This window comes from Carlito syrichta, unplaced genomic scaffold (genome assembly GCF_000164805.1).
Source record: "Carlito syrichta isolate Samal-C Ts95f unplaced genomic scaffold, Tarsius_syrichta-2.0.1 Scaffold308194, whole genome shotgun sequence".
Taxonomy (NCBI): Eukaryota; Metazoa; Chordata; class Mammalia; order Primates; family Tarsiidae; genus Carlito; species Carlito syrichta.
In genome coordinates this window covers 178222-204211 of record NW_007252290.1, presented here as the reverse complement: position 1 = coordinate 204211, position 25990 = coordinate 178222, and the positions used below count along the sequence as shown (strand labels likewise).

Here is a 25990-nt window from a genome sequence, read left to right as displayed (position 1 = left end):
CCTGTCTCAGCTCAGAGCAGGGGGTGCCAGAAGTATGGGCCTGTGCTCAGAGAGCAGATTAATCTGCAGGCAGGAAGAGACTGTAATCAGGTCTCCCCGCCAGTGTGATTACCTGGGCCGTGAGCTGCCTGCAGATGGAAGTCGATGGAGGGAGACCCCAGCCTCAGGGCACTGTGAGCTCTGGAAGAGGCAGGAAGAGGCAGGGAAGGTAGGGATCTTGAGAGGAGGGAGACAGCCAGAGAAGAAATAAAGCAGCCCTCACAGCCCACAGGGCAGAATTTTACTGCAAATATGTGAGCGGCTGGTTCCCCAAAGGTAGAGACAGGGATGGTGAGAGGCTGAGATGAGACAGAGTCTGTGAGAAAATAGATATGAAGGGGAGTGGAAAATAAAGCATTATGCAAAATATTACATATGAATATTAGTCGGAGCCCACAGGAAGGGGGACAACGGGGTGGTGTCACACAGGTGGTGAGTGAAAAAAAGATAATGATGATGATGATGACGCAGAAAAAAGAGATGAAGGTCAGAGGTAAGGGCCGGGTCACAGCGACAGGCGAGTCTTGGTGGGGGAGCCTCCTGGCAGATGCCACCAGGTGCAGGCCCAGTTGTGGGACAGTGACCCCCAGGATCCCTGTTGGCAGCAGCTTGGCATCCCAGGTGTGTGGAAAGGAAGGGTGCCAGGGAGGCTGGTGACACAGCCCAGCACTGAGTTTGGGTGAGGGGGTAACAATGTGCCGGGTGCAGGGACCCTGCGTTCCCAGTTCCCTGCAGCTCGCAGGAGCCTCCGGCCTCTTTTCCAGCTCAGTCTCCAAAGGATCCCAATATCTGCCAAGACAGGGATTCTCACTTCTTCCCTCCAGGGACACACTTAATGAATCAGCCCATTGGCCACCTGCGACCGGAGCCCCATCCCCGACTCCCCCACACCCACCCCAGTCTCTCCAACCCCACCCCCACCCCAGAGCTCAGCCGGTCAAGGAGCTTGAAGACAATTTCCCTTCTTATTCTCTGCACTCACTGGCTTTAAGGAGCTCGAGGGAGGAAAGGGGCATGGGGACGGGGAACTAAGTACATTGGGCAAGAAGATGGGGGAACAGGGACCCACCCACATCGACCAAACCTTTCCAAGTCACAAGTTTTATTGGTGGACAAAGAGGCTGAGGGTGGGAGGAAGTTACTTTTGGAGGAGAGTACTGGAAGGGTTTGGGAGAAGGGTTCTTTCAAGGGTTCTTCAATCTCAAAGCACCCCTGCCACAATCAGGGGTTAGACGTGAGATCTTCCCACACAGGTGGGCAGAGGGGCTGGTCTGGTCTGGGGAGAAGAAGCTGCCATCCCATGTTGGGCCCCCACCTCCTCACTGCACGGTAACCTCCAGGCAATGACTCCCCTTCTTCTTGCAGCTTAGCTTGCTGCTCCCACCACCCCCCGGGTGCTGGATGACCTTGACAGACACACTGCTCTCCTTGAACTTCACTGAGAACCTGGAGGGGGAATAGACAAAAACCAAAGCTAGTGCCCATCCCCTCACTCCCACCCCATTTCCAGGACTGCATCCCTTCTCTTTGCCCCACCTTCTGTCAGATGGCTGGGCTCCCAAGAACTTGGGTGGGGGACTGAGAAACCTGTCCATGCCCTGCCCTGACATAGCATGGCTTTCTGACCCCTGTCACAATGACCATCAGCCTGGCTGTCTGCCCAAGCCGTCCCTTACCCTCAGCCCATGGCCTTACTGTTCAGTCACGGCGACTGGAAGCTGCCTCTGCGTGGCCTCCAGCACAGCTCGGTACACTTTAGTCAGCAGTTCAATCACATGCTCACTGACCAGCAGGAAGTCCCCCTTGGCCTCCTTGGAGCCCACCAATGGCATCTTAGGAAGAGGGAAAAAAACAGTAGGGGAAGGGTTCTTTTTTTCTCCTCAGGAGCAGCCCAAGGAACATCGAAAGCCCAGAGGGAGAGTTCTGGTTCCATCCCCTTCAGCCCATCTCGCCCCGGGATGCCCACCACCTTCCCTAGTCGGAGGCCCTGCCCACCCAGCTCTGATACCTCACTCAGATGCAGGCTAAAGAGCCCATCCTGGAGGCTGCTGACTGACGCCCCGGTCACTCTGTCCAGCCCAATGACAGTTTTGACCTGGGACTTTTTGGGGTCTGTGAGAATCACATACCCCTTGGTTAGGAGAAGAATCCGAGGAGAAGTCTAGGGGCGGAAGAGGAAAGCGTGAGGGAAGGCAGGGTGAACCACTCCACTCCACAGGAGCACACACAGCCCTCCCTCCAGCTGCTCTCCAGCTGCCAGTGTGTGGCCGAGGTAAGCACTGTAGGAGCTCAGCACGCAGGTCTTCACCTTGCCGTTGCCACGATTGACCTTCTTCACAGTCTCTGCCATCAGAACAGGCCCTTCGTCCCCACCTTTCAGCTTCTGCAGCTTGGGGTTTCCTTGCAGCCCAATGTAGTCACCGCGGAATGGGATAGGGACACTGAGGACACACGAGAGGTATGCAGTGGAGACAAGGCCTCCACAAGGCTGTCCCTCTCCGCCCAGAGCGCCCATCCTAGTCCTCCCATGCCCTTCCCCTACCTCCATGTATTCTCTCTCAGTGGTCCACAGAGCACCACTTGTTGGAAAGGCAAACTGTGGTCCCCACCCCAGACCTGCTGAATCAGAGACTCTGAGGAGGGCCACGGCATCTGGGTATGAACAGTCCTGCCAGGTGATTCTGATGCAGGCTCAAGTCTGAGAGCCACCTCGTGGTGACCTGGCTGGAGGCCCTCACCTCTGGGGATAGGAAGCCTTCTTGCCCTTGAACAGTTCACTGGCACAGAGCTTTTCCCTCAGCATCTCTACCTGCTTGGGGGCCAGCTGATCCCGGAACTTCTTGCACTGTGAGGAGGGAGGGATAGGAGCTTAGATCATGGAGTGGGAGAAGAACAGGGTTGGGAAGAGAGGTAGAGACACGGACTTTAAGACACTAGGGAGAAGAGAGACATAGAGGGAAAAGCACAGGCACTAGACACTTCAGGGAGAGGGTAAGGGCTGGATCACCATTGAGGAGGAGGGCGGAAACTAGGGGCAGCTAGGAGGAGGGAATGGAGACAATCAAGTAAGCATCGTGAGGACTGTGTATGCCCAGCACTCAGGGCAAGGCTTAGCCAGACAGGGGCTCAGTGAGCATTCTCTGAATAAAAGAACAGATGATATTATGCTAAGTGAGATAAGCCAGATACAAAAGGACATATTTTATATGTTCCTCACTTTCTTTTCTTTTTTTTTTTTTTTTTGAGTTGGAGTCTCACTCTGTCGCCCAGACTGGAGTGCAGTGGCCGCTCCCGGCCACCAAAGCCTCAGCCTGCTGGGCTCCGGCGATCCTTCCACCTCAGCCTTCTGAGTCGCCGGAATTACAGGCGCGCTACCACACCCGGCTAATTTTTTGATTTATTGTAGAGATGAGGTCTCGCCTGCCCTGGTGGGTCTCGAACCCACGGGCTCAGGCAATCCACTCACCTCAGCCTCCCAAAGGCGCGGGACTACAGGCTGAGCCACTGAGCCCGGCTTGTTCACCACTTTCATATGAGGTACGTAAAAGAGTCAGATTCATAGAAACAGAAAGTAGATTATAGGATATCAGGGGTTGGGAGAAGGGAGGACGGGGAATTATTACTTAATGGGTACAGAGTTTCAGTTTGGGGTGATGAAAAAAGAGCATGGATATGGGTGGTGGTGATGGTTATACAACAGTAGGAAAGTAGCTAATGCTACTGAACTGTGACTTCAACATGGTTAAAATGGCAAAGGTGAGGTTATGTATATTTTACCACAATTTTTTTTTAGTTGGAGTCTCATTCTGACACCCAGACTGGAGTACAGTGGCATGCTCCCGGCCACCACAGCCTCAATCTGCTGGGCTCTGGCAATCCTTCTGCCTCGGCCTTCCAAGTAACTGGAACTACAGGCATGCGCCACCACGCCCAGCTAATTTTTGATTTATTGTAGAGATAAGGTCTCCCCAAGTTGCCCAGGGGGGTTTCAAACCCGCAGGCTCAGGCAATCCACTCCTCTCAGCCTCCCAAAGTGCTGGGATGACAGGTTGAGCCACCGAGTCCAGCCAACCGCATTTTTAAATGGAAAAAAGAAAGCAGAAGAGGAAGGCAAAGAGGAAAATTGGAGGGAGAAGAAAAGAACAAGTGAGAGGAGAGGCCTGGGTTCCGCTCACCTTCCACTGGTGGAAGAGCTGCCGCAGCTCCTGATTGGCTGTGCTGAAGCACCTGTAAGGGGCGGCGGGCCACCTGCGATCCAAGACACTGGTGGATGGCAAGTTGTTCTTCAGCCCCAGCAGGAATTTCTGTGCCTGGGTTGGGAGCAGGGTATGGGGAGTGAAATGATAGGAAGAGACACGTCCTGACAGGCAAACTCGCACCCAGATCCTGCCACTTGTAAGGAGGAAGGCCACCCATACTGAGAAGAAAGGGGAGTTGCCTCCTAGCTCCCGTCAACACAATGTGTAGGCTCGAGGCTGGCAGAGACAGCGTGAATGGGAGATTGGAGTGAGAAAAGGATTTGTTCCACCCAGTGACTTGCCACACAGGGCAGTGAGGTGGGAGGAATCATTATGAAAGCTGGCCTCAGTATTTTGCTCCTGGCCCGGTGCGGCGGCTCTTGCCTGTAGTCCCAGCACTTTGGGAGGCCAAGGTGGGAGAATTGCTTGAGTCCAGGAGTCTGAGACCAGCCTGGGCCACATAGCGAAACCTCATCACTACAAAAACAAAAATATAAAATAAGCCAGTCAAGGTGGTACACCCCTGTGGTCCCAGTTAATCGGGAGGCTGAGGCAGAGAGATCACCTGAGGCCAGGAGTTTGAGACTGCGGTGGTGATCTTGCCATGGCACTCTGGCCTAGGCAACAGAGTGAGATCCGACTCAAATATATATATATATATATATATATATATATTGCTCCTGTTGTTTCCTATTCTCTCGGCTCACAATCATTTACAGTTGGCCGTCATGTCTCTGTCAATTACTGGCTAAATACCAACTCTCCTCTCCTCTCTCATCAGTCAAGGCCAAACACGTCAGCCTCCATTCTCCATTCAAAGTCCAGCCCCACGTCACAGGATCTACTGTATTCCCCAGGCCCACCACCCAAATAGGACCTCCTGCCATGGCCCCTGCCCAGCCCCTGCATGACCACTCTGTGCCTTCACTCATGCAGCTCTAGGCTCATCTCTGCCAACCCGCAGCCTCCCACCCTGAGAGATGTAGCTGAAAGCCCTCTCTGGTTCCTGGGTCCCAAGTCGCTTCTCCTTTCTTCAAAGTCCCACAGCACTTTGCCTATACTCTGTCTTTGTACCATGGTTACTTGCATAGAAATAATCTCCCTTTTCTAAACACTGAGTACTTTGAATCAGGATTCCAGGTCTAGAATTTTTTTCACCATTCAACATTTATTGAGTGTCTACTCTGTGCCTGTCACAGTTCTAGGTATGGGGGCACAGCAGTCTTCATTTCATTCTGCTTTAATTCTACTGAGGGCTGGGAAAGGGGCCAGACCACAAGCAAACAAACATATTATTAATGTCAGATAATGACATCAGCTGTGATGCAAAGAAGCAGGTGCTGAGGTGAGAATGAGCAATAGCATATTCCAGAGACAGAAAGAAAGCTAGCATGGCTGAAATAAACCAAGCAAAAGGAGAGAGATCAGAGAGTTGACTGGGGCAGAAGAGTAACATAATCTGACTTGTCAGTTCTTTTTTTTAATTCAATATAATTTACTTTTTATTTTGAAAGTGTTTAAACTTACCGAAAAGCTAAATAGAACAATACAATGAATATCTGTATTCTTTCTGTATACCCCTCACCTAATTGCAGCTGATAACAATAACACTTTGCTCTATCTGTGTATGCTAACACACACAAACATGAGCACATATATACATACAGCATATACATAACCCTTGCCATCATGTCATCCCAAAGTCCATTACAGATATCATGATATTTTCCCCTAAAACTTCAGCATGCATCTCCCAAGGACTGGGACCTTCTCCTACACAATCATAATTCCATCACCACACCTTTAAAAATCAACATTAATTAGATACACACATCTGATAGGAATCCACACTCAAATTTATCCACATGTCCTTTATAAACTTCTCAACTTGTCATTTTTACTTTGTTTTTAGCTTTCCTGTCCCGAGATCCAATCAAGTTCAATAAACGGCATCTGACTGTTTAGTCTCCTCCAATCTAGAGCCAGGACTCTTAAGTTTGTATATTCCAGATAGCACGTAGCACCCTGTTTGTCTATGGCATAGAATTATTGAAGATATTTTTTAATGACTTGATTTTGGGCATCAAGTGTAAGATATTACAAATCAAGTTCCAGACCATCCAAATGATTGGAATTTTTACGCAAATGTTTCACTAAGACATTCAGTTAAAAAAACTAAAAGAGTAAAAGGCAGAACACACCGTATATTGCTATAACTCTGCAAAAACTAGCCCATCCCTTTGACACTTCCACTGCAGGCCTACTGGGCTTGGTCCACAGGATCCAGGCCTGGGAAGCCTCCAATCACCCTGGAGTCCCTGTCCTTGGTCTGGTTGATTTAATTCAGCAAACATTCCTAAGTATAGGCCACCATCCTCTTTGTTCCAATTAATGTGGCACCTCTGAGGGTTTTCTTCTTTTTTGTGTTTGTTTTGTCTAAACTTGGAAAGTACTGCCCTTCCTTATTGGGTCCTCCTACTCAGGTCTGCCCAGGGCCATGGATACCCAGGTCCCTGTTAGTGGGGGACAGTCTTAGGCAGCTGTTCAAAGCTCTGAAGCCAAATAGCTCTACTGCATCCTAGCCCTACTGGACCTTAACCTCTCTGAACCTTAGTTTTTTACCTATAAAATGGGAGAAAGAAAAGGGCCTACCTCACAGGTTTGCTGAAAACATTCGAGTTAACGCATGTATAAAGAGCTTAGTACATAGTAAGTGTTCAAAAGATAATGGGCACTAGCATTAGTCCAGACAATGGCAAACTGGGATAGTTAGAAACACAGGTGGGGGAGGGTGTGTCGATGCCCAGTGGCCCCTGCATGCTTCCACGGAGGGGTGTGATTTATCGAAATGCTGGTCAAAGGCCAGCAGCCTCTGGGCTGACATTCAGCAGCTGCCTGATAATAAACAGGAGAAAGGAAAGGTGGAAGGAGGGCAGTCAGGAGATAGGAGCGAAACCAGATTACAGGGTTCAGGTATGTGGCAGGAGAGCAGAGCACGTACTCTGGAAGGCATACGCTCTGGACTCACAGGAGGAGAACCCTGGAAGATGGAACTTCCCTGGGGAGGAAGGAGAAGGAGGAATTGGAGGATCCGGGAGGCCACGAAGAGGGACTCCAAATGTGCACGCCTCCCGTCTGATTGAGCACAGTTAACAAGGGTCCTAAAAACTGTCAAAAACGAACCGGATGCAGTGGCTCACACCTGTAATCCTAGCACTTTGAAAGGTCAAGGCAGGAGGACTGCATGAACCCAGGAGTTCGAGACCAGCCTAGGCAATAGAGCAAGATCTCATCTCTACTAAAAATCAAAAGGTTAGCCAGGTGTAGTGGCATGCACCTATAGTCCCAGTTACTTGGAAGGCTGAGGCAAGAGGATCACTTGAGCTTAGGAGTTGGAGACTACAGTGAGCTATGGTTGCACCACTGCACAACAGCCGACAGAGTGAGACACTGACTCAAAAGGAAAATAAAAAAATTAAACCAGCAGAAGGCAGTTGCAGTTTACTCCACCAGCCCTCTGTCCAAGATCCCCTGCTCTTCCTCCCTCTGTGGCTTTTCCCAAAGTTTCCCTTGAAGTGCTGTTCTCTGCCTGGTTTCCCCCTAGCACTTCTCAGAAGCACCATTGGTGTCCAACAGATGTCTCCAGACACTGCTGTTCTCTGACCCTGTTTTACTCCTACGGGAAACTGCCTATAGTTTGAATATGTAGGCCTGGTCCTGGCTCCTTCCTGCCTATCGTGACCCAAGTCCTCCAGAATTAGGATAGGTCCTTCCTGAGACTTACTTTTTTCTTTCTTTTTTGTTTGTTTTGTTTTGTTTTTGAGTAGGAATCCCCTTCCATCGTCCAGGTTGGAGTGTAGTGGCATGCTCACGGCAACCACAGCCTCAACCTGCTGGGCTCAGGTGATCCTTCCAAGTAGCTGGAACCACAGCCACGTGCCAACATGCCTGGCTAATTTTTTTATTGTGTAGAAATGAGGTTCCGCCAAGTTGCGTAGGCTGGTCTCAAACTCTGGACTCAGGCAGTCCTCTCACCTCTGCCTCCCAATGTGCTGGGGTTACAGGCATGAGCCACCGCACCCAGTTGAGACTTACTTTCTCACCCACCTGCTATAGTTTCAGAGGGAATAGAAGGAAGGTATGACTCTTCTATCTTCACCCCAACCCTAAAATGGATCACGGGTGGCTGGGCTGGTTAACCCCTTTGTGTGTCTCATGCTGTTCTACAACAAGGCCTAGCTACTTCCACTGTTGTTAAAATCCAGCCCCAGTCTCTTCTTGAGCCTGTTTGCCCATGGACCAGATGGTGGGTGTGCTGGGACCCCTTCCTGCCACAAGATTGCCTGCAGGGGCCACTCATGCCAAAATGCTGTCTGCTTCTGTCCTGGCACCCAAGGCGCAGGTGCTGCCCTGCAGCTTGCTGCCCTGTCCCTTCTTCTCCTAGGATTTCAGTACATGCATGTTAAGGAAGCTCTTGAGGAAAAGTTTTGAGTCATCTTTTCTCAACCCCACATCTTCCTTGTCCAAATCTGTCTCTCCCTGCTCCACCCCCACTCCCACCCTAACCCCCACCACTCACCATACTCTTGTAGATGAAATTTGCCAAGGTGAGGGCAGCCCCTGACCGGAAATACTTTCGGTAATTCTTGCGGGCCTGGTAGAAACATACAAGAAAGAAGCCAAAGTGAAGACAGACAGATTCTAGGAGAGGTTCTACTATTTTTCAACCACACAAGGAACAGAGTAAGTTAAAGAGCTGAGAAAGTAGCTGGAAAGAGGGAGTAAAGACAGACAAGCTGGCAGCGAGGATGTTTAGAGCAGAAGGCAGAGCTCTGCTGCCAAGTCAGACGTCCACACACTTAGACACCGACATGGGTCTCCCCGGCAGGCATCCACACCCCCAGATACACACCCACACAGTCCTTCGCATGGAGGTTTGGCCTGGGTACAGGCAGGACTCAATCCCTGCTGCTCTTTCTCCTTAGCAGTGGCACAATCCATGAGGAAGCATGTGTGGCGAGGAAGCCCCTTCCCCTCCTCATTACCTTCCACCCTCTCACGAAAGCCTGGATCAACAGCGTGGATGCCTTTATCTTCCCATAGTGTCTCTTTTGCTGTGGAATACATTAGAGTTGTTAGAAACACCCCACCTCCTGAACCACCTCCCATCCCACCCATTAGAGTGAAGGGGATAGGGCTTTGGGAACGACAGTACCATGTTGCCCCGAAACCAAGAGGAAATGAGGATCTGACTCTTCCGCATAAGCTGGTAGTGAGTGCGACAGCGCCAGCCACGGTAGGTCTTCTGGATGAGCGTGGCCAGCTGCTGGAGCCGAAGGCGCCTCTGCTCTTCCAGGTAGAAAAGCTGTAGAGAAACACTTAACAAGCATCTGCTGAATCCTAACCCTTAATTCTGCTGAATTCTAACCCCATCGCCAGCACTGTGCTAGGTTTGGGAAATCAGGCACAAGCCTACTTTACCACAACCCTCAAGAGCTCTGTCTCAGGCAGAGGCACTCAGAGAGAGCTGTGGGGCACACCCAGCTCCAGGCTCAGGGAGGATGGGGACCCAGGAAAACGTTCCTGCAGAGAGGAGATTCCCCATCCACCATCCTTTCAGGTTGCAGATGCTCCCTTCCCCTCCAATCTCTTTCTCTAGGGCCTCTCAACTCCTCCACCCCCCACCCCCACCAAACGCAAGTGCCCTCTCTGACTCACAGTCTTGGGGCTTCTTATGAAAATCTTTGTCTTCCCAAAGGCCAGCTCCTCTGAGGACAGGCTCAGCTCCTCCAGGACCTTCTTGACCCCTTCCCTGTAGGAGCAGAGGGAAAGCTGCAGAGGGAGAGAGTCCTCTTCTACTCTGTCCTGACCCCATCAGCCTCCGGGAACTGATCACACAACTCATTCCCTTGATGATCCCTGTCCCAACTTCAGCAGGTGTGCTCAGAGCCTCTAGGTCTCTCCCCCAGAGAAGTCTCCCACCCTGTCCTTCCCTGCTTCCCAGTCTCGCCACGGGGCCTTACCTGTCTCCTCTGTTCCAGTGAGGCCAGGTGCTCCGGCTCAGAAGTCGGTACCTTTCCAGGAAGGGTCCGTACCCCTGGCGGTAGGCATAGCCCGCCCGTCGCACCCGCACATTCTCCAGCAGCCCCAGGTAGCGAGCCTGGGTGGCCACCAGGTCTGAGACGAACAGGCCTCGCTGCTGGTGCTCATTGGGCTTTATGCACCTGTGTGGGAGGTAGGGCAAAGCACAGGCTTGAGCAGCGGACACCTTGCCAGGGTCACCCATCTCCATGCCACTGTCAACAGACACACTGGCCTCCCCAGTTTCACTCACTTCTGTGTTGTCCCTGCCCAACCCGATGCTTCCCCCACAGGACTCTCAGCTCCTCATCCGGCTGTTCTGTTCTCCCTGAGGAAAGGACCCTTATATCCTTACTCCCCCCCGCAGACATGTTCCAGTGTGTGGACTCTGCACATGCCATCATATATGTAGCATGTCCCCCAGCACGCCAGCAGTCACCTGATGTAGTTGGGGTTCTTGGAATACAAGTTCTTTGTGAGGATGGCCACAGAATTCTTGAACTGGGCCCCAGCAGTCGGGGGGCGTTTGAGAGACACCTGCTTGGGGTTGCCCTCAGGAAACAAGGACTGAAGGAGGGGGTGCTGAGCCTTCCACATGGCCTGGGACAGGTCTCGGAAGAGTAGGTCATTGTTCTTGTCAATAAAGCCAGCCACGTTGTATGTCACCTATGGAGGAACAGCTATTGGTTTGGAGACCCCAGGACATTATCTCAGTACTGGCCATCCCAGTCTCACTGTGAAATATTCTCAGCTCTCATCTCCCCCCAGTTCCTCCCCACTGCCTTCAGCCTGTGCCAGTCCCTAGTCTTTGCCCTCCAGCCCTGCCATGTCACCTTGCCCGCGTAGTGGCAGATGCGGAAGCAGCTGAGGCCCATGCTGTGGTCATACTTGCGCTGGGCATTCTGGGTGACTTTGCTCTCGTAGTGACCATGCTTGGAGAAAAGCTGGTTCAGCTTCGCCAGGAAAGTGGAGTCACTGACCACCCCAGGCCGCAGACACTCCTCGTCCAACATGGCCAAGATGCCTCGCTGATTCTGGGTGAAGGGATAAGAGCAGCCCAACCTAGACTTCATCCTCCATGATGTCCACATTCTCATTGCTGCTCCCTCTGCCCCTCTCATCCTCTGCCTTCTCTACCACCCTCACCATGTAGGAAGTTGGGGAGAAAGACAGGGAAAGAACATTCAAGCAATCTGGAAGGAGAAGTCCCCAAGATAAGAGAAAGTGAGCTCACATGCTCAATGAGGTTGCAGATGATGCCGTTATCAAAGTAGTCCACCTTTGTCCATGGTATGCCCTGGGGAGGGGACACAACACATTATAGGGAGCAGGTCCAGGATAAGTCTCCAGAGACCTTGCCATAGCCAGCCATCCTTTCACCCAACCCACAAAGGTCGTCAGAAGCCCCATAGCATGAAGGGTCTTTGGTATGACTTCTGTTTACGTCCCCATCCCTCCAAGGTTGCTGGAGAATTTGTGGGATGGGTGGATAGACACATGGAAGGAACCAGAGCAGCTGTGAGAGAGGGCGAGACAATGCAGAGATCCTCGTAGGTGGTGCAGGATGGGGAGGGAAGTGTAAAATGCTGAGTGAGGACTAGGAGAGAGATTCCCTGAGAGTGGGTGTGGAGAAGGATCCGTGTGTACATGGAATGGCAAATGGCCACACTACTCTGCTCCATAAAACCAGAGCACATGAGCGAGACATCATCATCAAACCATACAACTCTTCTGACACATCTTCAAAGATCTACATCAGTGATCTCAAACCTGGGTGTGTGTCACAGTCACCTAAGGGCTTGTTAAAATGCAGATTGCCGAGTCCCACTCCCCAAGTTTCTGATTCACCAGGTCTGGGATGAGGCCCTGGAACTTGCATTTCCAACATGTTTCCAAGTGACGCTGATACTGCTGGCCCACCCTTTAGGAACCACTGGCTACATGATATTTTGGGACTGTGTAATCTTTAAAAGACCCAAGAATGGTACAAAAGCAGCAGATCCAAAGACAATTGTTCTCTATTTTGAGGACTTACAGGGCATCAGGACCACAGTTGGGATAGCTCCTGGTCCCATCCAGTGGCCAGATGGCCCAGGCTGGGTCACTCCCAGTTGTGGTTGGGAACAGAGGGGCACAGGCCTTTCTTTCCCTTCTCCCTCACACATTTTTAAAGAAAACAGAATACAAAATTAAGTCAAGTTGCCCTCCCACTTCATCTCCAAAATAACTTCAACTAGTTAAATGAACGATGGTATCTTTACAATCCTATGTGGCCGTGAAAAAGGATCTCTACATACTGATGTGGAAAGATCTCTTGTTAAGTGATGAAAACAAAGTACAGGACAGAGTGTATTTACTGCCATTTGTACAAATGTTGTGGAAAAATATATTTAAGGATTTGCTTGCACACATGAAGAGACCTCTGGAAGAAGGCCCATGTTGGGTGCTTCTGGGTAGGAAGGGAGTGGAGGAGAGAGGTGGGAGGGGATCTTCCTTTTTAAGTTTTTGAGTTTTGAAGTATGGGAATGTATTGTGTAGTTGATCACTTAGATCGTTAAAATTAAAACACACAAAACCTTAAAGAAGGTCTCCACACATTGTGACCACATTGCCTGAATAAAATACTGCTGCCACAGACTCCTGAGAGCTCACAAGGGACCGTCCCTGGGAGGGCTCTGATGAGTGAGACTCTTAGCCATTCACACTTTGGGGGAAATTAGCTCGATCAGAGAGAGCTTGTCTAACACCCAGCCCTAGAAAACAGGGGTTTGCCCTGAGTCAGGGAGGGAGTGTGGAAATTTGGAGCCAGGAGGCACTTCTGGTGAGGAAGTCGGGATCAGGGTGCTACAAGAGGGGATGGCAGCAGCAGCCAGGGCCCCGAGGAGACAGAGGCTTCTGAAATGTTAGAGAAGGACACAGAAAGTGATGTGGTAGGGTGCCAAACCCAGGAGAAATGTCCCTTCTATATTTGGCTCACAGCCTGCCATAGGCCAAGCATAGCTGTCACGTCTGCCTTGTCAGGACTCTCCGCACACACACCCTTCCATCAATCTGTGCCCTGCCTGGCCTGGCCTGGCCTGCAGTGGGAGAATGGGGAAGTGGAGGATGAAGAGCAGAGAATCAGAGTGAGTCGGAAATGCTGGAAAGATAAACTGTGCAAGGGAAACATTTTGACCCTTGTGTTCCCTTCTGGGGACAACTTGGAGGCAGTTGTGACCAAGAAGCTGTGGCAGATGCCTAGAAGTCATTTGAGAGAGGGGCAGTGGGGAAGAGAAGGCCTGGTTTACCTCTCTCTTATACTCCTCCTGCTCCTCTTTCAGGGTTATCTCTATGAACACCTGCTGCAGCTTCTCATTGCAGTAGTTGATCACGAATTGCTCGAAGCTATTATCCTGCAGGAGGGCACACCGGTTAAAGACCCTCCCCCTTGAGCCTGTCCAGCTCCAACCCCAGGGGAGCAGGGTGCTGTGGTCGGAGGAGGCTCTCTCACCTCCAGTATCTCAAAACCGTAGATATCCAGGACCCCCATGACCTTCTTCTTCTCTCCGGTGCCGACCTGGAGGAGAGAGAAAGATAGTTCTGAGGACAGCCCCCTCTGCAGGCCAGGCCTTTTGGGGCAGACAGGGTTGGAGTAGGGGACAAGCAGAACTAGAGGAAATGTGACCAGCTGAAAAGGAGCTGTTCCTCCCCCATGCGCTCGAGGACAAGCAAAGAGGGAGGAAATGAGGAAAGGAAGACACAGACGGATCCCAGAGTGGTGTTCCCATGGTATGAAGTAGACGGACATCAGATCCTCTCAGGACAAGAATCATTCCTCTATTGGTAGAGCATCTTATCAAAAATCCCATGTCCTTATTTAATTAAGGTGTATTATAACCTTATAAAGTGTGATTATTCTCATTTTACAGATGAAAAAGTCAAATTTCAGAAGGGTATAAGTGCTTACGCTTACCCAAGCCAAGTCAAATCACTGCCTTTCAGTAATGGTTTCTAAACAGATGGCACTTCCATGTACATAATTTTCTAATAATAGCTTTATTGAATATAATTCACACACCATGTACAATTCAATGTTTTTGTTTCTGTTTTAGTATACTAGAAAGGTTGTACAACCAACTCTACTACCTAATTTCAGTGCATTTTCTTCACCTCCAAAATGAAATTCTGTACCCATTTAGTCACCCCCTTCTCCCTCTCTCCCCAGGCCCTGGCAATCATTGATCTCCTGCCCATCTCTATGGACGTGCCTATTCTGGGTATTTCATGTCAATGGAATTATATACAACGTGGTCTTTTGTGGTTGGCTTCTTTCACTCAGCGTGATCTTTACAAGGTTCATCCATGTTGTAGCATGTATCAGTACTTCATTCCTTTTTATGGCCAAATACTATTCTTTCATACAAATATGCCACATATGGTTTATCTACTCATCAGTTCCTGGACATCTGGGTTGTTTCTTCCCTTTGGCTATCAGAAATAAGATCTCTGTGAACAAGTGTACAAGTCTTTCTAGGACATCTTTTTTCAGTTATCTTAGATACACACTTGGGAGTGGAATTGCTGGATTATATGGTAATCATACTCTGCTTGGATAACTTTATCCAATCCTCACTAAACCCTGTGCAACAGGTGGTCATTAGTGCTATAGTCTTATTGGGCATTTCCAAGTCAGGAAACTGAGGTAAGTAGCTGATGGATGCAAATTGAAATTGAAAGTCCACATGACCAGTAAGTAGCTGATGGATGCAAACTGTCCACCTGGCCAGCGTGGTGACTCACACCTATAATCCCAGTGCTTTGGGAGAATCGAATGAGGCCAGGTGTTTAAGACCAGGTTGTCCATCTAAAAAACCAGTGATGTTTCTGCAGCAGGACACGATTGGAAGGAGCTTTACCCTCTCCCTCATTCTCCTTACCCTGCCCATCTCAGAAATCAATGTATGGGGCAGGTAACCAGGGCAGGAAGGTGAGGCAGACCAGTGTGTGATGAGAGAGAGGAGCAGCCACTCACCTTGATGTTCTCATTGATTCGATTCACTATCCAGTTGAAGAGTCGATTGTAGATGTTCTTAGCCAGAGCGTCCCGAGCATACTGAGCCTGCAGGGTGAGACTATGCCAGTCAGCAGGGCAGCCACAGAATGATTCAAAATCAGCCCCGCTAGCAGCGCCTCTTACCTGGATGACATTCAGTGCAGTGACCACCTTTTCTCTGGCCGTTTCCATGGTCCTTGAGCACAAAGCTCTCTCTAGTTCCTTTGACTTTAAACCGACCAACTCCCCAATCTCCTGAACATCTGGAGTAATGAGAAAATACAACACAGTCTTTGAGGGGACTTTCTGTCAGGGGAGGGAGGGAAAGATGATATGTGAAGCCCCCTGGAGACTGGTGTCCCCTGAGTCTTACTGTGGAGGTCATTGCAGCCAACGCAGAACATGGCCCTGGAGGAATCTCAGGGGATAGGGCGGGGCGGGGGGGGCATGCAAGAGAAGGGGGACCTGGGCACTTTATGTTCATCATCTACTATGAGACTCTCCTGGAACAGATGTGATTATCACCACTTTGCAGAAGAATCAGCTGAGACTCGGAGACATATCAGACCTAAATCTATCAAACTTCAAAAACCTCATTCCGATAGACTTCACTGGGGATTCTTGACAAGTCTGTTTAAGAGAGAGCTTAGGATTGGGCTGAGTGGGACTGCATCAGGGTGAAGTCAATTACACTGGAGATGACAGAAGGACAGGACTTGCGGTAGGAGATTCAAGGGGCTGGGTGGGGACTCCAGCAGGATGATGCGGACCTCTCCCATCACAGATGCCACTTGCTGGTATCCCATTGGCCTGGCACTCGTCAGCCACCTTCACATTCCCCAGCTTCAGCACCAGGGCTGTCACCTCCAGCACCTGTTGGATCTCCTCCTCCGAGAACCCGATCACTGTCATTGCATTCTTCAGCAGAAAGCAGAAGTCAGAAGCTGAACTGGCAATGCCAGTCCAATGCCTCTCAGAGTACCTACCGCCTAAGGGCCCAAGCCTGTCACCCTGGGCACCCACCTGTACAGCCTTGAAGCTGGAGGCATCATCCATGCCATCCACTCTGGAAACCTCCTGGTTCAGATAGACATAGCCACGCACATCCCGCTCAAGCTTCAGGGCCTCTGGGAGGGACAGTGTGAGGGAAGAGGATTAGTCTCCAGGCTTGACCCCTCACAGCCCCTGCCCTAGGTGGGCTCATTCATTTATTCAAAGGAGCCATTTTTTGTTTTTGGTTCTTCCCCTTCCTCCTTTGTTTTGGGATCACCAATTCCTGTAATGATAGACTAAATGTATAAATTGTGTTTAGTGTTTGGGTATTCGTACTTATTGGGTATTGGGTTTTTCCCCCAACTTTTATTTAAAAAAAAAAAAGCCTCATTCTATTTTTTTTCCTATCATCAGTAAGGTTCTTTTTTTTTTTTTTTTTTTTGAGTCCACAGCCACAGCAACGTCCCCTGCTGGGCTCTGGGCTCAGATAATCCCTCCACCTTCCGAGTAGCTGGAGCTACAGGCATGTACCATCATGCCAGGCTAACTTTTTTTTTTTTATTTTATTTATTTTTTTATTTTTTGAGTTGAAGTCTCATCCTGTCGCCCAGACTGGAGTGCAGTGGCACACTCCTAGCCACCACAGCCTCGACCTGCTGGGCTCTGGCAATCCTTCTGCTCAGCCTTCCAAGTAGCTGGAACTACAGGCACGCACTCCCACACCCGGCTAATAATTTTTTTATTTACTGTAGAGATGAGATCTCGTCAAGTTGCCCAGGCTGGAGTCAGGGTTCTAAACAGTGAAAACAAACCAGCAAACCCTCTGTCCTGCACAGGGACTCTGGAGGATGAAGGTGAGAGCTGGGCTGAGCATGCATCTCCCACGGCCTGCAGCCCGTAGCCAGGGTTGGCTCATTCCACATTTGTCCACTGAGCACCCACAGAGTGGCAGGTAGCATGTTCTCTGACACCGACACCTCCTCTGGAAGAAATTCCCTGATGCTGAGGGGCTGAGCCTCAAGACTTTCTTGCATTCCCCATTGGTGGGTCTCTAACCAGCCTCCTCATAGGTGGGGTTTTGTTTTTCTCTCCCACAGATGAGCAACTCCAGATTCTGCGTGCCTAGCTGGCATGCAGGAACATTCTCTTCTGACAAAATGAATTGAGGAAGAGAATGGTCAAAGCTCTTTCCCTGAAATGGGAATTATCTGTTATGCAAATGATCTGAGAATCAGTGTCCCTCAAACTAGAGTATAATGGCAGCCCCCCCTGGCACACAAATTTCGAAGCAAGAGCCTGCTTAGGAGGGGCCTCTAAAGGGAGAATGAGTCAGAAAGCCTGGGGATGATGACACCAGGGTGACCTCACCCAGAGCTGGTTTAAACCAATGGGTGACAGGATCAGCCAGAACAAGACATGAGTGCCTATGATTTAGGCAAATTGAACATGACCAAAACTTTTTTTTTTTTTTTGAGTTGGAGTCTCACTCTGTCACCCAGACTGGAGTGCAGTGGCACACTCCTAGCCACCACAGCCTCGACCTGCTGGGCTCTGGCAATCCTTCTGCCTCAGCCTTCCAAGTAGCTGGAACTACAGGCGCGCACTACCACGCACGGCTAATTGACCAAAACTATTAAGCCAGGAAGGAGGATGAGACCTGTGGGGGCCCTTGGAGGTCACAGAGATCTCCAAGAAGGGAAAAGGAGATAGCAAGGTCCAGTGGGATCACCAGAAACCAAAGTGACACTCCTTGGGGGCCAGACGCCCACAGTGTTCACAGTCAGAGGGGAGACTGGGAGGCAAACTCTGGCAGGTCTTGAAGTCCCACCTGACCTTCCAGTGATGCCCACCTGGAGCCACTTGGAGCCAGTCCAGCATCCTGGCTGGGATGGGCTCTTCCCAGGACAAAGCAAGGGGCTCCATGCCTTCTGCTCCTACAGTCAGCTGCTCACACTATATTGCAATGGATCTGCTCAAGCACCTGTCTTCCCTAGAAGACAGTAGTTCCTTGAGGACAGGGCCTATGTCTTCTTACTCAACTCTCTATCCTTAGAGACTAGCATAATATTCGAGAGATGTGGGATAAATGAATAAATGAATGAAACCTCTTTAGGCTATCTAAGAAAAGAAAACCATGAACAGCTTCAACTAGAGTTCAGTGGAGGTTCTTAAACATTGCCTGCTTCCCAGCTTGAATAAAACCCCTTAAGTCGAAGGTAGGAAGGAAGGCAGAAGGGGATGAATGTTCTGTATCTGAAGCCTACTTGGGGGGAGAAGAACCCAGGCCGAAGAATGAGAGCAGAGAAGAGGCAAGAAGGCATAGTCCCGGCAATGAGACCCCAGAAAAGGAAGAGAACATTGTTCCCACCAAAGGCTGGGCGAGGCTCAGGGTGGGAAATGCAGGCCCGGAAAGTCTGGACGGGTCAGGGAAGAGGCCTGCGGGGGCCCCAAGGGGCCCACGGGTTGTGGGATGGAATGGAGGTTGGGGCCACTTTGCCATGTGTCCGGGGCAGGCACGTACTCAGCAGCTGGGCATCCGCTCCAGCCAGTAGCTGATAGAAGATGTGGAAGTTCCTTTCTCCCTTGAGCTGCTTCACCACGCGGGATTTCTCAAGCAGATCTGGCAGAGAATTGAAAAATAACCTGCTGAGGGCCTGAGCCTGCAAACTTCCCTCTAATTCTGCCCTTCTCTGCTGCTCCCAGTAGTTGGGAAGCCTCCTAGAAGTCTAATACCCCTCCCTTCTCCAGGAGCAGATCAGAGGGAGCGGGTACTGGGGGGCAGGAGGAAGGGAAGTGAATGAAATAAGGAAGACACGTACAGTTTGTGATGACGCCACCGAGGGGGGATCCCTTGAAGTCAAACTCAATATCCATGTATTTTCCCTTCAGAGAGAGAACAGAGAGAGAGAGACTTTGCTTCCTCCTCTTCTTCTCACCCTCTCTGGGAGGGGCCCAGGCCGCACTCCTCCCTCTCAAGCCCCCACCCCCTCTCTTCCAGGGCCTCGATGCTCACTCACAAATCGAGAGGAGTTTTTGTTGCGAATGGTCTTGGCATTGCCAAAAGCTGCAGAGAGGAAGAGAGGAGGAAGCGAGGTGGCTGATGGGGGAGTGGGTCCAGGGACGGGGGGGGGGCTCCTTCCAGTCCCGTGCCAATTGCAGATTTTTCAGGCTCCTCGAAAGCAATGGGTTTGGAGGATCTAGGGCTGATGACTCTGGGGTCAGGGGGTGGGATGGAGGGGCACAGATCAGAATGCTCACCCTCCAGCACTGGGTTAGACTGAAGCAGCTGCTCCTTCACCGAGTTCACCTGCTCCCCTTTCCCGCAGACGGCAGCCACGTAAGACATCACCAGCTTGCTGGCCTCTGTGCACAAGAAACTCCAACGGGGATCCCTCCCAGGGCCCGCCCATCCCCTCCTTAACTCCCTCTTCGCATCACCTCACCACCCCTCAGAGGCAGAAAAACTGAGAAGGAAGTGCTGGGAGTGAGGACTGGGCCTGGCTTGGAAAGAGACAGAGGTGGCTCCACGTGTTCCCCAGCCCGAGGCCTCACCAGTCTTCCCGGCTCCACTCTCGCCTGTGATGAGGATACACTGGTCTCGGTCCCTGTCCCTCAGTGACTGGTATGCCACATTTGCCAATGCGTAGCTTGGAGGGGAGGAAGTGGGCAATGACTAATGTGAGGCCGGTCCAAGACACCATATCCACTCAGCCCTGGGGTCCCAGGGTCATCCACTCTCCCCCCTTGGAGCAGACTAGGCAAGAAGTGACAGGCCTCAGAAGGGGCCTCCAGAGGGCCAGGGAAAGAAGGGACAGTTGGAGGACCCCCCTTCGAGGGACGGGACAGAGGAGATTAGGACGCCTTGTTGTCAAGAAGCAGGGCCCTGTCAGCCTGCCCTTGATCCCGCTGCTCACATATGGGGCTTCAGCTCATAGAAGGTGTAGTCCCGATACTTGGCAATGAACTCTGGGCCATAGATGGGCAGCTGTTGGTAGGGATTCACTGAGATCACCACGTTCCCAATGTAGGTCTGGAGCAGGGAAGAAGGCGAAGCAAATGAGGCCGGGCGTGAACTGTCCACTCACCGCCAGGGGCACCCATGTCATACTCACATAAATCTCCTTGTTTTCATAGCGAAGCTGAAGGTTCTTGAGCAGTGACTCCTCCACCAGGGGTTCCAGGAGGACGAGGTCCTCCACCCCCACGGAACCTTCCAGGAGAGGCATGGCCGAGGGGCTGCAGATTCTGTAATTTGGGGGAGCAGTTTGCTGATGTCAGCTCAGCATCAGGGGCCAGTACTGTTTGAAGGGAGGAGGGCAGAAAGTCTCAGAAGAGCCTCCCTCTTCCCTCTGCCCTAGGAGGCTTCTCTGGACTCGCCCAAGGTGACTGAGGGAGGCTGAAATTCTCAGGGGAGGTGGGGAATTCTCCCTAGGTTAGGGTGTGTGGGGAGTGGGCGGAGGTGGGACAGGACCACCAGTCTCTGACCACAGGGGAAGGAAGGCACCCAGCAGGCTGTGACGGGGGTGGCAGAGCTGTGACTGGAGAAGAGAGGGCCGGGGAGGAAAGCTGTGTGTGCCCAGCTGGGTACAGAAAGCCCCCTCCCTCCTCCCGCAGTTCCTGTTTCAGTCATCCAAGCCACCTGCACCCATTTCAGAAGTTCTTCCAAAAGTCTTCCCTCCCCTGGCATTGCTACAGTGAGTTTCATTTTTTTAAAGGGACAAGGATCGAGGCACGGGTTTCTCCATAAAGACCGGAACACCCCACACAAAATGAAAGTGGGGTTGTTTCCCTACATATTTCCGTTCCCAGCTTTTATGACCGTTCCTGTAACCTTCTGGCAGGGACTTTGCCCCAGAGGGACACACCCAGCTTGAGTAGCTGTGGAGTGGGCAAGGAAGGGCAGGGTAGGAGTGGCAGAGAGGTTGTGGGGCTGGGCCCCCATGCGGCAGGCACATGGCAGGTGTTCCCTGGGAGGAAGCCCAACCCTTCTCAATGTTCCTATGAGACTGCATAGGCGGGGTGGTGGCGCAGGACAGAATTATTAGTACAATGGTCAATGCCACTCCCAAACAGGAATCAAAAAGACACATCCTCCTACTCTTTTACATGTCTGAACCTGGGTGGTGAGGAGAGGGGAGAAAGCAGGAGTGAAATGGAGGCAGATAGAGGCCTCAGGTTTTCTTCCCCCTTCACTGGGCTTTCCCCTAAGCTCCTGGAAAAGAGAGTACTTGTCACTTCCTGGAAGAACACAACTGAAGAAGCCATAAGAACATCAAGAATGGCCATCTCTAGGGATCACATAGCGTCTACCATGGCCAGGCAGGGACCGAAACACTATACATGTACAAATTCAATTGACACACTATCCCCATGAAGTAGGCACTATTATCACTTCATATTTTCTGGATTTAAAAAAAAAGCTGTCTTTTAACTAATGGCAAGGAAGGATGAGAAGCAGAAGGTGGGTTGGAAGAAGGCATCTTTTTTAGATTTGGATTTGAGGGGAGGGGGAATGGATTGCCTAGGCTGGAGAAAGGAAAAGGAAGCAGGCCCCAGATGGGGCACCCCAAGGTGTTAAGAGAAGCAGTGAAAGGTCAAGGCAGAACTCACCCAACACTGGAACTAGGGTGTAACTTCGGTGTGCCCTGAGAATGGTGGATGAAATCCCGATTTAACAGGAAGGGGGCATAGGAGTCCCACGTCCCAAGGGTGGCGAGGTGTCCTAGTTAATGGGAGCTGTCCATGGTGTTGGCAAGCCAGGAAAGAGGCTGTCCTCCTCCGTCAGTGTCCACTCTTCTGATCTTCCTTTGTGCTGCCTCCTGCAGCTCAGGCGGCCTGTACCGGTCAAACCAGGAGAGGCCAGAGATGGCAGCTCAGCACAAAGTCCGAGGCTGTCCCTGCTAAGGGCGTGGCTCACTTAACCCTTCCCTGGCCTGAAACTCCGGAGGAGATGCTCAGCCTCCCTCCAGAAAAGGATGGATGTCTGGCTGGCCTTAGCTGAGAAGCTCACCTAGAGAATTCTTGCCCCACAGTCCCTCAAATTTGGAAATGAAAAACTGGAGGAGCAGAATCTGTAGCCAAGGAAAACATTTTCCAAGGAGAAGGTAGGAATTTTGTCAAGAAGAAAAGTGGGATGGGGTGTCTTCCTAGCGAAGAAACTGCATCTCCCTCAAACCCACTCTTCCTAGTTTATTGGGAGTTAGGGGGGTGTGAATGAGATTACTTGGGGAGCTAAACAGAAAAACCTCCACATTCCTCTCTGCTTCCCTACCCCCATGAATCAGACTCATCACAGAGACCCAGAGATTAAAGTTAGCAATATAATACTTCACATATGTATAGACGTCCCAGGTTCACTGAGTTCCCACCCGTCTCGTCTCACTGAACAGCACGACCTTCAGGAAGGCAATGCAAATACCCCAATAGGAAGGAACACTAGAAGCAAACACCAGATTCAGAGAGGTTACACAATATGCCCACAGTTGCACAGCTCATGCGCACCAGAACCAGGAACAGAATGCAGCTCCCTGACCCTACGTCAGCCACGGGCTGCAGTCTGAGTTCTGATGTTTCTGATTTTAATCCCCTTTCAGCAGTAGGAGACCGAATAAGATCCTGAGATGCTGTTTCCTAGGCATTAGCCCAGTGGGAAATAGCTCCCTCTGATACACAAGAAGCTTATAAAATCCTATTTTCCAAAGTACCCCCTCATGCATCCGGGAAAATTCCTCAAGGGCAGGCTCCCTCTGCCTACCATCGTCTCTCCCAGGCATGCACAAAGAGCGAATTAGGTCATTGCGGACACTGAATTGAAGATAGAGACCATTCTCCAGCTCCCAGGCATGGCTACTTGATGCAAGGTCCAAACCCTATTGCTCTCACAGAAGCACTTTGCATACACTTGGCTCATCAGCAGTTCTATTATCAATCTGCCTTTCCATGATTTATTGATCGACATATATATTTGAAGAGAGGGAGACAAGGAAAAGAGAGAGAAAGAGAAAGCTGAGTGAAAGTGATATCAAAGCACAATCCTATGGATAGGTGAAACAGTGTCACAGGGTCAGAGACAGAAGTGACTATTTACCAGTGGAGGAGACAAACTGAGAGTGAGAAAACCTCTTTCCCAGGGTCACACCACTGCACACCTTGCAGAGCTGGCACTGAAACCCAAGTTTCCCTTTTTTTTTTTTTTGAGTTGGAGTCTCACTCTGTTGCCCAGGCTGGTGTGCAGTGGCACACCCATGGCCACCACAGCCTTGACCTGCTGGGCTCAGCCTTCTAAGTAACTAGAACTACAGATATATGCCACCATGCCCTGCTTTTTGATTTACTGTAGAAATAAGCTCTCGTCAAGTTGCCCAGGCTGGCCTCCAATCCTGAGTTCAAGCAATCCTCTCACCTCTGCCTCCCAAAGTGCTAAAATTTGGGCATAAGCCACTGCACCCAGTTTCAAGTCTTCCATTCTCTAGGCCAGGGATCTGCAGCCACTTGGGGTTTATCTGTATGTCCACCCATCCACTCATGTGAATGCCCCCCAGGTAGGTGCCTGCTCATGTGAGAAGTAACTCTAACACATGATGGCAATCTCAGGCTTAAAGACAATGGCCTGGGCCAGGCACAGTGGCTCAAGCCTGTAATCTCAGCACTTTAGGAGACTGAGATGAGAGGATTGCTTGAGCTCACAGATTTGAGACCAGCATGGGCAACTTGGTGAGACCTCATCTCTACAATAAATAGAAAAAATTAGCCAGGCATGGTAGCGCATGCCTGTAGTTCTGACTAATTGAAAGGCTGAGGAGGAAGGATCACTGGAGTCCAGCAGGTCGACACTGGGGTGGCCATGAGCGTGCCACTGCACTCAAGCCTGGGCGACAAGAGTGAGACTCCAACATACACACACACACATACACACACACAGAAAAAGACAACGGCATGGACATCACACCTAGGGCAACCAACCATGCTGGTCTGCCTGGGACCCAAGGTGGCTTCTCTGGACATGGGAATTTGAGTGCTAAGTCTAGGAAAGTTGGCCAGGCCCAGTGGCTCTTGCCTGTAATCCTATCACTATAGGAGGCTGAAGCGAGAGGATTGCTTGAGCCCAGGAGTTCGAGACCAGCCTGAGCAACATAGTGAGACCTCGTCTCTGCAAAAAGTAAAAAAATTGGCTGGGTGTGATGACACACGTGCCTGTAGTCCCAGCTACTCAGGAGGTTGAGCTGGGAAAATTGCCTAAGCCCGAGTTCGAGGTTGCAGTAAGCCTTGATCTGCCACTAAACTCCAGCCTGGGCAAAATAGTGAGACACTGACTCAAAAAAAAAAAAAGAAAAACAAAATAACAACTAGGAAAGTCCTGGGCAAACTGGAATGAGTGGGTCATCCTAAATTAATAAGGTACAAAATATACATCCAAGTTAACTAGGATTTTTCTTTTTTTTCTTTTTTTTTTTTTTTGAGTTGGAGTCTCACTCTGTCACACAGACTGGAGTGCAGTGGCCGCTCCCGGCCACCGCAGCCTCGACCTGCTGGGCTCTGGCGATCCTTCTGCCTCAGCCTTCCGAGTAGCCGGAATTACAGGCGCGTGCTACCACGCCTGGCTGATTTTTTGATTTATTGTAGAGATGAGGTCTCGTTGCCCAGGCGGGTCTCGAACCTGCGGGCTCAGGCAATCCACTCACCTCAGCCTCCCAAAGGCGCGGGATTACAGGCTGAGCCACCGAGCCCAGCTGGATTTTTCTTTTTTTTTTTGAGTTGGCGTCTCACTGTCACCCACATTTACAGTCACCACAGCTTCAACCTGCTGGGCTCAGGCGCTCCTTCTGCCTCGAGTCTTCCAAGTAGCTGGAACTACAGGTGTGTGCCACTATGCTTGGCTAATATTTATTGATTTATTGTATTTTTTTTTTGAGTCGGAGTCTCACTCTGTGACCCAGATTAGAGTGCAGTAGCACGCTCACAGTCACCGCAGCCTCAACCTGCTGGGCTCAGGTGATCCTTCCGCCTCACCCTTCAAAGTAGCTGGAATTACAGATGTGTACCCCACACCCGGTTAATTTGGTTTTGATTTATTGTAGAGACAGGTCTCACCAAGTTGCCCAGGCTGATCTCGAATCCCTGAGTTCAAGCAATCCTCTCACGTCCACCTCCCAAAGTGCTGGATTACAGGCTTGAGCCACAGTACCTGGCCAGTCAACTAGGATTTCAAGACCTGTCAAAACATTCTTAAGGTGGGGAGGACACACAGCGGGAGGGAACTGTGACCTCTTGCTTTCTGGGCAAAACTGAAGCAACTAGAGCTTACTGGTCTTCCTCTTCTCTTTCTTACTCCTAAATCACCTTCCTTTTTCCATTAAAATTCCTAGTTTAAGTAAGGGATAAGGGAATTTGGGGGGTAACAGAAACGTTCTATATGATTATGCTGGTGATTATATAACTGTCCATATTTGTCATAACTCAGCAAAACTGTACACCTAAAATTGGTGAATTGTGACTGGGTACGGTGACTCACACCTGTAATTCCATCACTTTGGGAAGTTGAAAGAGGATAGTTTGAGCCCAGGAGTTCGAGACCAGCCTAGGCAACATAGTGAGACTTCATCTCTAC

At 50.7% G+C, this 25990-nt stretch overlaps 1 protein-coding gene across 2 annotated transcripts; it reads right to left on the bottom strand.

The window, feature by feature from the left end:
* Window positions 1-1121: 1121 nt before the first annotated feature.
* On the bottom strand, window positions 1122-22749 carry MYO1A (myosin IA). 2 transcript variants are annotated; one of them, XM_008065237.1, is made up of 29 exons: window positions 22711-22749; window positions 21994-22218; window positions 20496-20628; window positions 20298-20413; window positions 19936-20030; window positions 19642-19746; window positions 19401-19447; window positions 19203-19266; window positions 18905-19003; window positions 16414-16517; window positions 16161-16308; window positions 15535-15653; window positions 15370-15456; window positions 13849-13914; window positions 13646-13750; window positions 11593-11655; window positions 11192-11392; window positions 10798-11024; window positions 10301-10501; window positions 9996-10089; window positions 9493-9642; window positions 9323-9391; window positions 8857-8931; window positions 4215-4349; window positions 2778-2884; window positions 2348-2480; window positions 2048-2200; window positions 1735-1871; window positions 1122-1485 (listed from the first exon to the last, which is right to left on the bottom strand). In XM_008065237.1, the coding sequence occupies exons 3-29, from the start codon at window positions 20607-20609 to the stop codon at window positions 1359-1361; spliced, it is 3141 nt and encodes a 1046-aa protein (XP_008063428.1). In that variant the 5' UTR covers window positions 20610-20628; window positions 21994-22218; window positions 22711-22749; the 3' UTR covers window positions 1122-1358. The 2 variants fall into 2 exon arrangements, with proteins under 2 accessions (XP_008063428.1, XP_008063429.1); XM_008065238.1 differs by lacking the exons at window positions 19401-19447; window positions 20298-20413; window positions 20496-20628; window positions 21994-22218; window positions 22711-22749 and having other exon boundaries at window positions 1223-1485; window positions 19936-20139.
* Window positions 22750-25990: the final 3241 nt, after the last annotated feature.

Bases quoted from the DNA above. Each gene is read 5' to 3' on its own strand.
- MYO1A (XM_008065237.1), bottom strand. From the start codon at position 20,609: ATGCCTCTCCTGGAAGGTTCCGTGGGGGTGGAGGACCTCGTCCTCCTG. The intron at 15,457-15,534 runs GTAAGAGGCGCT...CTCACCCTGCAG, and splicing joins CTGCACTGAATGTCATCCAG to GCTCAGTATGCTCGGGACGC. The intron at 2,481-2,777 runs GTGAGGGCCTCC...GTGTGTCCTCAG, and splicing joins AAGGCTTCCTATCCCCAGAG to TGTCCCTATCCCATTCCGCG.